The following is a 13,628-nucleotide window of genomic DNA, read 5'->3' on the forward strand; positions in this document are numbered from 1 at the left end:
CTTTCGTGCATTGTTTGCTTGTTCTAGCCGGTTCTGTAAAATTTATGTTTCATGAATTAAAGAAAGCATATATGTATCATACGCAAAAATATATTTTTGATAATTAATTTGAAAAATGAAGGAATAAAATAGAACATTACCCTGAAAGCAAAAACAAATCCCATAAGCCGAAACGAAAATACTATACAGTGTTCATGAAAACGTAGTCATCGAAAGCAGAGTGTTTACAACAACCAAGCAGTTAAAAGTTTTCAGGAAAACGGTTTCTAAACCGTATTTGCAAAAGTTTAGAAGATGACGGAGAATTCAAAACGAGGGAGTATAAAACAGGACTCTGGTGGTGAGCAAACGAGGATTCCAACTGCAAAGCTTTTCTGTCAAGCAATGCTGTTGTCCAGGCGGCATCGGACCCAATCAAAGTTTTGTTCGTAATAATAGCACTCAAGGGAGCAGGTTCATCTTCTGATCCGTTGCAGCATAAAACTTGCCATTCGACAGAAGCATTTCGAGGTAATTCTTCCACAAGTGCAATTGAAAGAGGGCAATCAATGTTTTTCAATTCTGTAAAATCAGTCCAAATTTTATTTATTAAAGAGGCATCCCTTGAGTCTTTAATATAAGCCAAACAGGTAACATAATGGCTCGCTTTCATTGCTGTTGCGACACGCACAGAGTGTTGAAGTGATAAAACCGCCTCTAAAACCGTATCTTGAGGTTGCAAATCCATAACGGAAGGAATTAATCCTATTTGTCCTGAAATGAACGTGACCCCATGTATTGAATTGGATTGTGAGTAGGGACCTATATTTGCAGGAGCCCAGTAGCTTTGGCCTTGAATGTGAAGGGTTTGTTTTCCGGCAGGATCTGCGGCAATACAAGTAAGAGTAATACGATGGCCATTGCTCAAGGGGGAGGCAATACAAGAACGACTTGGTGGATTGATGAAGTTAAAGTATGTTTGATAAACGCCATTTAAACTTGAAAACAGGCTCATAGATGATACCGCAATGAAAATAAAGCAAACATTTTTAGTAGTGTAGGAATGTTCAGCAAGAAGACCTGGTTTATATGTGTGTTAGTAAATTACTTTTTTTCGGATGCACATACCTTCCAAGTTTTGAAAGAGACTATTTGCTTCTTCTTCAAAGGAGTCAAACTTCGTACTTTTTGGAATAACATTTCCCAAGACCAGAAAAGGGCCTTTCTTTTGTTTGAAGATATGCTTTCGGATCGGAATAGGAACAGGCTGGACAGGTTCCTCTTCGTAGTTATCATATTCTTCATAATCATTTAAAATTTTTTCGTAGATAGATTGAAAATAGTCTTCTAGGAGAGCTTCCTTGGGGACCAAGGGTGTGCCTAATGAAACAGGCTTCCAATCGGGCTTTTCCTCCACATGAGCTATTGCTTTTAAATAACAGACTTCTCCAGAAGAATGTTCCACTATATGAGTGTCTGTCAACACGATTTTCTTTTGGAATAATGGACAGTCCAAGACTAATGTCTCGTATTCCCCGCCCTCACCACATGGGTGTAGATCAAATTTACTTTTCAAAGACATGAGCTTTTGCTGCATTTCTCCTAAAGTTTTGTTCAAATCTTTTCTGGTTAATCCAATGGCGGCGACCTTTATCAAAACTGCTTGTAGACCAGATTGGATCATGTCATCTAATAATTTCGTTTGCTCCATTTGCCATAGGTACGAAAGACTAATAAGACCCAAACGTTTGCATACATGTTCTACGCGAGTTCTCTGATAAGTAGACAAAATGGCTCCTGTAGAAACGGCTTCCAAGTCAGGATGACATTCGAGCACACGCTTCAACAAGCGATATAAGTCTTCCGTTTCATCATTGATAGTATAAGTATAGTCTAGGCTCTGATCAATACTGCTACCTCGGATTTCTTCTCTGTATAAAGGCAAATTTAAACACTCGGCATACAAAGGAATAATATCGTGACCCACGCTTTGATACATAAACGAATCAATCTCATCTAAAAGAATTAATATATAGTTCATTCTGGGGACCAAACAGAGCAATTACCTTTTCCTCCTGCAGGGTACAGATTTCCTAAAGCTATAACCTCGTGTCCTAAGGACACACAATGCATTAAATTGTAGCAGCTATCTTTTCCGCCGCTAATCAAACCTACTACTTTCATTATTATTCATGAACTAGCTTTTCCAGCGGTCTCTGTTTTAATTCTTTTATTCGTACTTAGTTAGTTCCAAATTCCACTTCTATGGAATGGATACTGTAGTCTGTTCAACGTCGCAATATATTGTGTAAACAAAGCCACTTTGCTCGATGAAAGAACAAAAGAGAATTGGTAAGAATACGAGGAATGTTTTTATTTTAGAATCATAAAGAACCATATCATTAAGGATAACTAATTGACTTGTTCAACATAATGAGTATTAGTAGCGAAAAGAAAAACAACAATAGATAGCAAACTGTTCCAAAAAAATAAAAAAATGATAAAAATCCAGAAAATTTGTGAAACCCAAATCTCTTAAATACTGGTTACAACAAGACAGTCTCTTTGAATTTTTGTAATGACATTTGTTTATAACCAAATTTAAAAAAGACAACTTTGATACCAAACAGACATCAAACTAAGGTCATTACATTATGCACTAAAGAGTAATTTCGGGTTCTTAGTTAATTTCAGCTATCCTTATTTTCCAAAGTGGCAGGCTTCTAACCTTTCTTTGGATAGGTTTTGTTTAGCCAGTCATTAAACAACTTGACTTGTCGGGTAAGCAATTTTGTGAAAGTAGGACCTAAAAACCAACTCGATAGCATCTTTCCGTAATCATTTCGTACAGCACAAATCCATAAGACGCCATCGTCTTTTCCATCCTCTCGATACTTCTTGGAAACAAAATCCACCGATTCATAATAACCCGGAACCGCTTGTGAATTAGAAATAAAGGCGGGATTTGGATTTATATATTGTACTGGTCTTTGTAACACGATAAAGGAATCGGGATCTAACATAACGGATATAACAAGCTGCTTGTAAATCCGATTCCTACAGAACCAAGGTGTTTTAAACCTATACATCCAGACTACAACTAATTAGTATCATTTTCAAATTGATGATTAAAATAAGAGCTGCCAGTAGAAGAATAGAGTAAGCATAATGTTAAAATGGAAACACCTGCTTTCTACTATCTAGTTCATTCAATCATACCTTCAATCTCATCCTCAATAATGGTTTCCAACTGGCTTGCCGAAAAAACGAGAGGATCATAACATTCTTCTTTTTTTATATGCTCGTACAACAGACCTTTCTAGACATTTGGTAAGTTGGTGGTTCCGAGAATGGCCTGCCAGAGTAACACTTGAAGTAAAAAACATGCATACAAAAAACCAATCTGAAATTTGATTGCAGTATATTCATATATTCATACATTCCCAATGGTTCTGAACTATCTATTCAAATGCTTTCACCCTCATGGCTTGACCATACAAACGTACCTTGAAAGTTTTCAGGGATCTTTTATGTCTCGATACACGCCCATACCAGGTATTACCTCCATTAGGAGGAGCCTTTTCGTATAAAGCAACACCGTCGTGGCTTCCAAGAGACTTCCACCGAGGAATTTCCTCAACGAGTCTTAAAGCGTCTTGGATAAGTTTTTCTCGCCAACGTTCAAAATTTGGATCGGTAGCTTTTAAAACGTCGTTAGATATCAGCGGTTGTATCACTTCTGACCCAAAAAAATCCTCTTGCATTCAATTGTGGTGCTTGGTAGTTGGTGAGTACCCGAGCGCACAATCCTACTGGGAAGTTTTCTGGAACTCTTCTCTCAAACTGTTGGTATGCAATCTTCGTGGAATCATTTAATCTTGCTTGAAGTGAATTGATGTTTATACGGCCGTAATGCTTGTAGCTAGGGCCATACTAATTTTTCAGTGAAACACTCGAGATTACAAGGAAATTTTAGGGCCATTTATTCATTGAATTTTCAATGAATAAAAAAATAAAAAAAAAACCAATCCGTTCGCAGTGGAATTACTTTAATGTATTTAGCCATACATGTGGGACAAGCTGCTAGTTGAATCGGGCTCAAACTTGGAAAAGGATGAAAATGATATATCAATTCTTCATTTCTGTGAAAACTCTTCAGTCAGGATCAATTCTAAAAATACTTTGTTTCTCGTTCACCAGATCATGCATGTTACATACAATTGGAAAGTTATCATAGCTTGCTAGTGTTGCCAGTTTTTTCTCTTTCACTTGAACATGTCTACAAAGATCAAATGACTTGTGTGTCTGTCTGTAGCTGCTAACACTTAAGACATGCTATTACTTTATTTCTCTAGCTTTTCTATTCAGAATTCTCTAGAGCCATTTTCCAAGAAGTCTGGTTTCGTATCGTATCACCATCAACATTATTTTCTGACTGTTTTCCCTTATAGTAATTTGCACTGTCAAGTTATTTGAGTCACTCTTTATACTTTTCCTGATGACCTTTTCGTATCCTGACTATTCCCAAAAGCAACTGAGCGAATGAAGACGGTTCGCGAATTTCCAGCTTTTCCAATTGTGCATTCTCTCTTATCAATAGACTCAAACCTTTCTAATTTATTTTCTTAAATCCTCGTCCTTCTCGAAAACGACAGCTATGATACCAAAAGACAAGCAAAACATCTTTTGTTTATACCCTGTTTCCAGTTTCGCTTAACTAAAACTCAAATTCGCAATTGTAAATCTTAAAACTTTGTTTTTTAAGCGAGTTTACGAAGCGAAGGTTCTCACAAGCCATTGTCTTTCCAACAGGCTTCCTCTTCCTCTTCATTCTCTTTTTTTTTTAAAAAGGCAAAGGATCATCATGACAATTAAAGTTGAAAATACTAGTATTCACGACTCCCTGCTTTTTGACCCCATAAAGGTCGGGAATATGGAACTTCAACATCGCATCGTGCATGCTCCGGCTACCCGGCTGCGCTGTCATGAAGATGGAATGGTAATGACAGATTTGGTAAAGGAATATTACAGCCAAAGAAGTGCTATACCTGGAACATTTCTTATTACAGAGTCTATTTTCTCTGGTCCAAAGTCAGGTGGATTCACGAATATCCCTTGCCTGTATAATGAAAAGCATGTTGAAGCATGGAGGCCGATTGTTAAGGCCATTCACGAAAAGAAATGCTTTGTATTCATGCAATTTTGGAATCTTCCAGGAGAATTGAAGCCAGAGTATCTCGTTGATCAAGAAAACCTGGAAAATATTAGCCATGGAGAATGTCCCATGGATCCAACAGGACTACCAGCAGCCTTGGGCAGTGTCTATTCCATCTGTGGAGAAGAATTGTATATGGATAAGTATATGAACAAGTCTTCTATTGATGAGCATATCGCAGAGTACACCGAGGCCGCCAAACGGGCTGTATTTGGATGCGGTGCAGATGGTATAGAAGTTCACCAAGTTAACGGATTTTTACTCGACAAATTTGTCTTAAATGGTTTTGGTGAAAAGTGCGATCCAAACTACAGAGGCACATTAGAAAACCGAGTTCGATTTTGTTTGGAACTTCTTGGGTCAGTTGTCAAAGCAATTGGACAAGAAAGAGTAGGTTACCGCATATCGCCATACTCAGATATTTGGAAATCCAAGGATCATGTGGAAGCGCACGTGTATGTGGTCCAGAAACTTCGAGAAAATTTCAAAAAGCTTGCTTATTTGCATGTGATAGAACCTCGAACATATTGGACAGGCCATCAGCATATTCTTCGAGAACAAAATTCCCTCGAGTACCAAAAGCTATGGAAACAACCACTCTTGAGTGCCGGAGGACATGATCAGAATTCCGCTTTGCAATTGACAACCCAAGACAATGTTTTGGCAGTCTTTGGAAGATATTTTTTGGCCAATCCAGATTTGCCGTTTCGTCTCAAATACAATATTCCCCTAAATCGATGGAATCGCGCCAGGTTTTATACCAAAAAGAGCCCGGAGGGCTATATCGATTACCCATTTTGTGACGAATTTTTGAGCAAGGCATTAAAAGTCGAAAATGAAAAACATCCTTCGGAAAAGCAAGAATCCAAGAATTAACCTTGTTTAGATCTATCGACTGAGCCGTATATTTTCATTCACTAGCATATGCCTTGTCCCCAATTCCCATTTTTTCGTCCACAAGAAACCACGAATGTCCCCAGACTCCCTATCAAGAGATCCTTCAATCTTTTCGGTAAGAATAGTACTTTGCTTTTGCCAATTCTATTTTATTTTATTTTATTTTTCTACTCTTCAATTATCGTATTATTGTTCAATTTTTTTTCAATTTTGTCACTTGCTGTTCCCTAAAAGCTATTTGAGGAATCTCAAAGTCCACTCTAGTTTCAAGATTGTTTTGACATTGGTACTGAAATCATTGCAATAAAAGAATGAAATGCTAATATAAGCATTTCAACCATTTTAAATCTTTACAGAAACAAAACATTCAATCAAACTTATAGCCTCATAAAACCAGAGAGAGAAAGTCCTTCTATAAGTATACCTTAGACTTATTATGTTTTATGATCATAACGGTCATAAACGAGATCTCATTTTTTATGAGAGTAAGTATTCGGAGGAAATTTAATTTACAGTTTTAAAAGGAAATTAAATTTAAAATTGGATGCTTTGGTACTACTTGGATTGAATAGCAATAGCTCCCAGGGATCTGATTCACTAAGCAAATTGTATGAACAATTTATTTTAGCTAGATCAGTCAAATCTTCCAATCTGAACATTTGCCAGGCAATTTGCATTTTTATAATTTGTAATAAAGTTTTCGTCTAAAACTATTTTCTTTGTCTTCTTTCAACTCTTTGTCTAAACAGTTTCTTTGTTTATTCATTACTTTGATGAATCCTTATTGCCATAATATCACGACGTTATTAATATCGTAAATGGGTTATGACAATAACGTTCTTTATCAATATGTTCTTTTACAAATTGGTGTAGGATTTTCTTATGTGTTAGACTCTGATTCTTGAAACTCTGACTATAGCAGATCCCATTGAGCAAAGGAAAGCCTTTTCGAACTTTGCTTTAAGGACTTCGGCGAGTAGCAAAGGAAAGGAATATATATTTGTAAAGAAATATTTGAAAACAAAAACGAAAGAATGGAAAGTGAATTTAAGCAAGAAGACCAAGTTGAGTTGAAACGCTCAACAAAGAAACGCGTTTTATCTATTGATATCCCTCAATTTGCTACAGATTTACTCGAGAAATTAAAGGAAAAATATATCTTTGACTTTATTGTGCCGGACCCGCATAGTCGAGAGGAAACGATCAAAAAAATCCACAAAGCCGCAGAAAGAAATACATATGATGCGTGTTTTTGGGTTTTTAAGAATGCTCCTATATCCCCCTTTACTAAGGAAATGCTCGGTCCTCTAATGCCTAGCTGTCGCTTGTTCATTACAGGAGCTGCTGGATATGACGATTTAGACATTGAATGGATGGCAGCCAATGGTGCCTATGCTGCCAATGCCCAAAATGCTCCTACAGAAGGCACAGCCATCATGAATCTTTTGCTGTTTCTTTCTGTTCTGCGTGGATCACGAGAAGCAGAGCAAACCATGCGTTCTGGTAAATGGCACGGAAATTTGCCATTAATGGAAGATCCCAGAGGTAAAATAGTAGGCATTATCGGGATGGGTGCCATTGGGAAATCGTTTGCCCAAAAGATTATCTCTCTCGGTGGTAGGGTCATTTATAACAACAGAACACGTCTATCCAAAGAAGAAGAGGAATCGTTAGATGTTCAATACGTAAATTTTGACGAATTACTTACTACAAGCGATGTTATTAGTGTTAACTGTCCTCTCACGCTGTCTACGAAAAACTTGCTTTCTAAAAATGAATTTCAAAAAATGAAAGATGGTGTTTACATTCTTAATACTGCTCGTGGAAATATTATTGATGAAGAAGCTTTCATTGAAGCCATCCAGTCTGGAAAAGTAAGTCGAGCTGGTTTAGACGTTTTTGTTAATGAGCCGAGTCCTAATCCATTTTGGTTGACATGCGACAAAGTTACTGTTCAGCCTCATTGGGGAGGCTTTACTACTTCTACTGCTGTCAAGGTTGAAGAAGCCATCTTGGAAAACATTGACACATTCTTTAAAACGGGAAGGCCCTTGAACCCCGTTAATACTCCTGCCATCCAACTTTGAAAGGACTCTTGAATTGGTCTTGTTGATATGCAAGTAATGATTGACTAACTTATGAGATCCTACATGTTTTAACCATCATAAGGCATTTGTATCCAAATGTTTTCTCTATTGTATTTATTGTTTTTTTTTACTTTTAAAACTATATTAACTGATGGAATATTGAATAATTTTCACACACTAGCAACATTTTCATAGGAGAGACTCTAGGAGAAACTTTTCCTTTTGAAAAAATATGTGCTTGTTAATAAAGGAAGTTTAAACTATGGATTTTAATTGCTTAGTTATCTTGAGAAGCTATTATGCATGCCCCATTCAAATGATTATTCCTGTTGCAGACTTCAGCTTGAAAGGGTTAATTCAAACCACTCTGCAACCTTCTTTTTATTTACACAACCCATAAAGCTTATATCAGTGTTTAACTTTTAAAATCAAGTTTACATACATTCTTTTGCTTTGAAAATTCAACTCTATACTTGATATTTTCATATGCTATCCAAACCATCTTGTCACTCTTCACTTTCATAATTCTCTGACATTACAAACTCATATCTAAATTATACTTCTTGCGTGCCATAACCATACTGCTTTTCAGCAAAAGCCCATTCAGAGGAAACGGACTGGTTGGTTTGGAAATCGACGCCACCTGCTGTAATGGTAGCAACGCTAAATTTGTTCAAACTTCTTCCATCACGGTAGTAAAGAACGCGAATACAGTCATCTATGGCTGCGCGAGCGCGCTCCTTTGACAAAGTTTTCCAGCGGTCATCGTCAGTCACCTTACGTAACATCGGAAGGGCAAGATGAATCGCAAATCCTGTAGCAATTGCAGGTGCAGTATAAGTGTTACCACGTAGGTCAGCAAAAGCTACAAAAGGTTCTTTTTCATCTCCATCGACGCCAGCAACAATGGCCTGGTTCCAGTAAGGATCCATTTTATTACGACGAGCATAAAATACTCTAGACAAATATTCATGGATATGGGATGGTTGTAATGCATAACCGTCTCCATAGTTATTTTCTTTTATCTCAAGATCCTCGAGGGTTCTTTGGATATGCTGATAATCTGAAACGTCGCCCCCAATACCGACGATTGTATTGTTTCCAACCTTTGTGAGACGTTCTACATCAAAAAAGCGAGCCAAAGATCCATAAGATGCTAAGTTATCAGCAGCAATCATAACACCATCTGCGTATTTCAATGCAATTACGGAGGCACCTGTGACTATAGGTTGAGTAGTTCGTGAAATCACTGGCGCAGCATTTTGTTGAACATCATTAGATGTAGGGAAAAAAATATTTCTGCTAGGTTTGCCCCAAGGCTCTGTTAATTCTAAGAAACTCATTTTTGTTGAATGAGGTAGTGTTGGTTCTTGGCAGGTCTTCCACCACCAAGCCGTTAGTACCTATGCTAAGGATGGGTTTGGCCTTCCCTGGATAGATTGAAGTTTGAGTTTAAAAAAATGTTTTTTTTATTGTTTAAATTTCATTACATTTTTTTATCCCGACAGGTGTCTACTGGATGACAAATTAGCTGACATGCCAAGGTTTCTGATCGCTTTTCTGGATCATTACCGTTTACCGCTAGAAACTGATGGCTTATATTTGAAAAAAGGAGATGAATTATTATTCTTGGCTCTTGGTATGGTTATTTCCCTCATTTACGCCAAAAATCATTTTTCCTTATGATGTTAACATAAAGCTACAAAGCTTGAGATCTTTCTCTAGGATTTTATGTTGATTTTCCATTTACTTTCTCATACTATGCAGCTGTATAGTGTTTTGACAATTGAGAGAATTTTAGATCAAAGTGCAGCATAAAAAAGAGTTCCATTGCAGCGTGTCTGGGATTGTGCTGCTTAAAGATCGCTTGCAGAACTAGATAGTAGCTCTTTGTTCAGGCATTTACCTTTTCAGTTTGTTCTTTTCAAGTCAAGTTTTAGCTTACTCTGTTGTTTGTTTGTTTGTTTGCTATCTACTTTATTTACTTTTCTTTATTTGTTGTTCCAAACGGGCATGTTAAGGCGAAGTCTTTTTGTTTGTTTACAATGATTGAATTTCTTTTATATATATAGGAACTGTTTCTCGTTTTTTTTCTCTATTATTCCAATCAATTTTTAAGCTGGTCAAAATGAAGATCACTGAAACTCCTTCCGTCATTTTGTGCTCTTTCCAGAAGCTAGCTAAATCTTGCGAAGCATTTCTAACTAAATATGCCGTCCAGCCTTTGAATACTTTATTCTCAAAGAAATCTAAATCAGAAACAAAACCAGAATCCTCGGAAATGCCGGCACCTATTGCTAAACCTGCCGACACAGTTGAATACGCTGAAAGCGACAACCAAAGATATCAGAAATTACAGACTCCTCATGCTCCTTTGTTAGAAACTGAAACTATGAAAGTTACCAATGATACCAGGGCAACTTATGAGGATGCTTCCTATGAAAATAACTGTCACTTACAAGATGAAGAATCCATTAACGTTGATTCAGTAGAGGTTTTAATCGAAAGTCAAAACGATGCTTACTTAAGCAACAAATCTGTCCCAGAACGTTCATCTTCAGTCACCACAGATGCCATCGCTACCACGAAGTTATCAGCATCTCACTCGAATTGTTCCCTAAATGAAATGGACCCCATAGATCCAATTCTGATTGAACAATCCCTCATGAAAATCTTATATAAGGGTGTTCGTCCCTTTGATACAGATGAACAATGTGTTGCAAAAAATAACAACGAGCCTGCGCCAAAATCTAACAATGCTCTTAAGGATAAAAGCGCAACTAATACCATGAAAAATATCTTGACTGACCACAAAAACATGGACACCAAATATAGAAACAGTGAAAAGTCAAATATAGATTACAAACGATTGAAGTCATGTCAAGATAAATATGCAGTGCATAATTCGCCTTTTGATGATATGAATTTTGAAATCGATGCCCAGTATGATACAGAAAACAAAAACGTTTTCCTCGCAATCCCAGAGCCTCAGTATACCCTACCATCAAAAATACATTTTGAAGATCAAACGAATGAACAGCAATATCTTTATGAGGATGATTTTGGCATGTTTGAGATTAATCCGTTGTCTTCAACCAGTGATATGGAAAATGACTTGACAAGTGGAAGTGAACAACTTTGGACAGTCAAGGCAGAGTCGATGTTTTTAGATGACGGCAATTGTGATATTGAAGAAACAATTGAATCCACTACAGTCGAAGTTGCACGAGAATCGCCTTGTAAAGAAGCACACTCTGAATCACTACACACTGGCCTAGGGCATGGAACTACAAAATCTGATGTTCTCAACCAAAGTACAGACGTTATTATACCAGGGCTTGTGAATTCTGGAATTAGTGCTGAAGAATACCCACTCTCAACACCGAGTCTTAAAATGAGTATGTCACCAGCAAAAGCAGCTCTCTCATATTTAATGCTGGGTCATGTTATATACTATATTTACCTTTTTATTCAGTGGATGCTGGACTCAACAGAAAGGCCATTTATCTTTTCCCTGTTACTCTCTGTAATTTTTTTAAAAAGATTCTCTAGTGTTACAAGTCTACAAAACTGCGCTGCTACTCAAACTTTCAAATCATGCGTAAAACTGGTTACTTCAAAGATCTCATTTTTTAGAATGAAAAAGTAGTATTATACCAAAAAAAAAGAAAAGAAAAGAAAAGAGGGAGAAGATTACTAAAGAAAATTTGTTGCATGCGAGATGAATCAAATTGGACCGGATGAATCGATTATGGGAAATTAACCTTTCATCAAACAAACTGTTGCTAAATCCTTTATGAGAATTATAAATGCTATTTTAATAAAAATGAACATAATTCAGCAAAATAAATAAATAAGCGTTTCACATTATTACCTTTATTTTGGATAATAGACGGTGAACACCAAAAGGCAAGTAAAAATGTTTTTCACTGATAAGTAACTTCGACATTAGTTAAAGAGTCATAAACTTCTTGAAGAACATTTCGACGATTTTCAATGGCACTAGCCTGCAAGGGATCACGAAGTGGTTTTGGACACCATATTAAAATATTACCGCTCATATCGCCAGTGAAGCATTGCTCTTTTTCTGAACGATAAGCTACGCAATTAATACGCTTCAAAACGTGCATTGACAGACGCTGGACAAAGGAACCGTCTAAAAGATTTATCAACGCCAAAGATCCATCGTCATTTGGGAATAAAACGTACGTATCGTCGTTTTTCGAGGGAGTCATGATATATGGGTGAACAGCAAAAGATGTTGTTTGATTGTGTATAATCGGTCCGAAGTCACGTAAGGTGTTTAGTCCTGTTTTCATATCCCAAACTCTTAAGCGATCATCAGTTCCAGAGCTAACAAGAAAAGTACCGTCATGAGTCCAAGCTAATCCATTTACGGTACCATAATGAGATCTTCCAGTCTGTTCTATTGGCTTCGTTTTGTTATGCACGTCTAAGCAAGCAAAGCTGGCAGAGGCTTTTCGAATATCCCAAAGCCGAACAGTACCATCAGCGGACCCAGAAGCTAATACATAATCATTTTTCGGGCACCAAGCGACAGATAGTACATTCCCTGTATGACCAATTAAACTGTGCGTATAACTACCGCTCTGCATATCGCATAAACGAATAGAGGGCGATCGATATGCCGCTATAAAGCGTCAGAACAACAACAAAAAAAAAAAGCGTACCAGCAATCAAACAGTGCGATGCAACGGGTGACCAGGCATGCGAATACACTATTTCACCTATACTAAAAGAATACGCCTCCTGTTTACTGTTAGTGAATTTGGTATAACTTACTAATAAAGTATAATACCTGTAAGGTTGCAGCATCCCAAACCCTTAAAGTATGGTCGAAAGAGGAGCTAGTGAATATACCATTATCGAAAGGAAACCAATGCAGATCAGTAATTCCAAACCTATGACTTGAACGTCTACATTATTAATAAGGGTCTTTTATACGAAGAAAGACATACGCTGGTATGGCATTATGAGTATCCATAAGTATGTTTGTTTCATTTGAATCAAGAGATTCAAGATTCCAAACATTGATTGAAGAATTGGCGCCTCCAGAAATCATACTTTATGCAATTCGTGAGTAAATTAACCTCCTTTATTCAGTATCAACTTACAATTGCTGTGTTGTATTATCTATAGACAGCGCATTCACAGAGCCAAGGAGGCCGGTACCATGTCTTCGCTTGATTGTTTTATTTTGCGACAAAGCCATAGTTTGAAGACGATGCTGAAGTAGCTGGCGTCGGAAGGATGCATTTGATTCTATCTGTCAATATTTTACCAGGTGTTAATAAGTTTTTAAATTTATACCCTGCCCCCATTCTCTGGCTAAAAGAAACGTATTCATTCAGAACGTTCAAACTTCTGCAAAAGTACTATAGACCGTAATAAATCATTCAAACTCCATGAAAAGTATAGCTTCATAGAAT

General features: G+C 37.1%; 7 protein-coding genes across 7 annotated transcripts; 3 read left to right on the forward strand and 4 right to left on the reverse strand.

Annotated features, from left to right (window-relative positions):
* Positions 1-241: 241 nt before the first annotated feature.
* Positions 242-2,163, reverse strand: dph6 (diphthamide synthetase Dph6; the record flags this gene model as incomplete). Its single annotated transcript, XM_056181049.1, has 3 exons — positions 242-1,059; positions 1,108-1,995; positions 2,046-2,163. 3 exons carry the CDS (start codon positions 2,161-2,163, stop codon positions 242-244), a joined length of 1,824 nt encoding a protein of 607 aa, XP_056035725.1.
* Positions 2,164-2,702: 539 nt separating this feature from the next.
* SOMG_02258 (DUF3074 family protein, implicated in vesicle trafficking or lipid metabolism) lies at positions 2,703-3,743 on the reverse strand (the record flags this gene model as incomplete). The annotated part of the gene is made up of 3 exons (XM_056181050.1): positions 2,703-3,073; positions 3,199-3,298; positions 3,486-3,743. The coding sequence occupies 3 exons, from the start codon at positions 3,741-3,743 to the stop codon at positions 2,703-2,705; spliced, it is 729 nt and encodes a 242-aa protein (XP_056035723.1).
* A 1,100-nt stretch (positions 3,744-4,843) lies between these two features.
* Positions 4,844-6,070, forward strand: SOMG_02259 (NADPH dehydrogenase, (Old yellow enzyme) involved in small alpha,beta-unsaturated carbonyl compound; the record flags this gene model as incomplete). The annotated part of the gene is made up of 1 exon (XM_056181051.1): positions 4,844-6,070. One exon carries the CDS (start codon positions 4,844-4,846, stop codon positions 6,068-6,070), a length of 1,227 nt encoding a protein of 408 aa, XP_056035724.1.
* Positions 6,071-7,125: 1,055 nt separating this feature from the next.
* On the forward strand, positions 7,126-8,178 carry gor2 (glyoxylate reductase; the record flags this gene model as incomplete). Its single annotated transcript, XM_056181052.1, has 1 exon — positions 7,126-8,178. The coding sequence occupies one exon, from the start codon at positions 7,126-7,128 to the stop codon at positions 8,176-8,178; it is 1,053 nt and encodes a 350-aa protein (XP_056036373.1).
* Positions 8,179-8,732: 554 nt separating this feature from the next.
* On the reverse strand, positions 8,733-9,521 carry pre4 (20S proteasome complex subunit beta 7, Pre4; the record flags this gene model as incomplete). Its single annotated transcript, XM_056181053.1, has 1 exon — positions 8,733-9,521. One exon carries the CDS (start codon positions 9,519-9,521, stop codon positions 8,733-8,735), a length of 789 nt encoding a protein of 262 aa, XP_056036372.1.
* A 785-nt stretch (positions 9,522-10,306) lies between these two features.
* On the forward strand, positions 10,307-11,730 carry SOMG_02262 (uncharacterized protein; the record flags this gene model as incomplete). The annotated part of the gene is made up of 2 exons (XM_056181054.1): positions 10,307-11,576; positions 11,654-11,730. The coding sequence occupies 2 exons, from the start codon at positions 10,307-10,309 to the stop codon at positions 11,728-11,730; spliced, it is 1,347 nt and encodes a 448-aa protein (XP_056036371.1).
* Positions 11,731-12,104: 374 nt separating this feature from the next.
* ckn1 (ERCC8 DNA repair-like protein) lies at positions 12,105-13,546 on the reverse strand (the record flags this gene model as incomplete). The annotated part of the gene is made up of 6 exons (XM_056181055.1): positions 12,105-12,829; positions 12,870-12,948; positions 12,998-13,115; positions 13,158-13,262; positions 13,314-13,461; positions 13,510-13,546. 6 exons carry the CDS (start codon positions 13,544-13,546, stop codon positions 12,105-12,107), a joined length of 1,212 nt encoding a protein of 403 aa, XP_056036736.1.
* Positions 13,547-13,628: the final 82 nt, after the last annotated feature.

This window comes from Schizosaccharomyces osmophilus, chromosome 1 (genome assembly GCF_027921745.1).
Source record: "Schizosaccharomyces osmophilus chromosome 1, complete sequence".
NCBI classification, from domain to species: domain Eukaryota; kingdom Fungi; phylum Ascomycota; class Schizosaccharomycetes; order Schizosaccharomycetales; family Schizosaccharomycetaceae; genus Schizosaccharomyces; species Schizosaccharomyces osmophilus.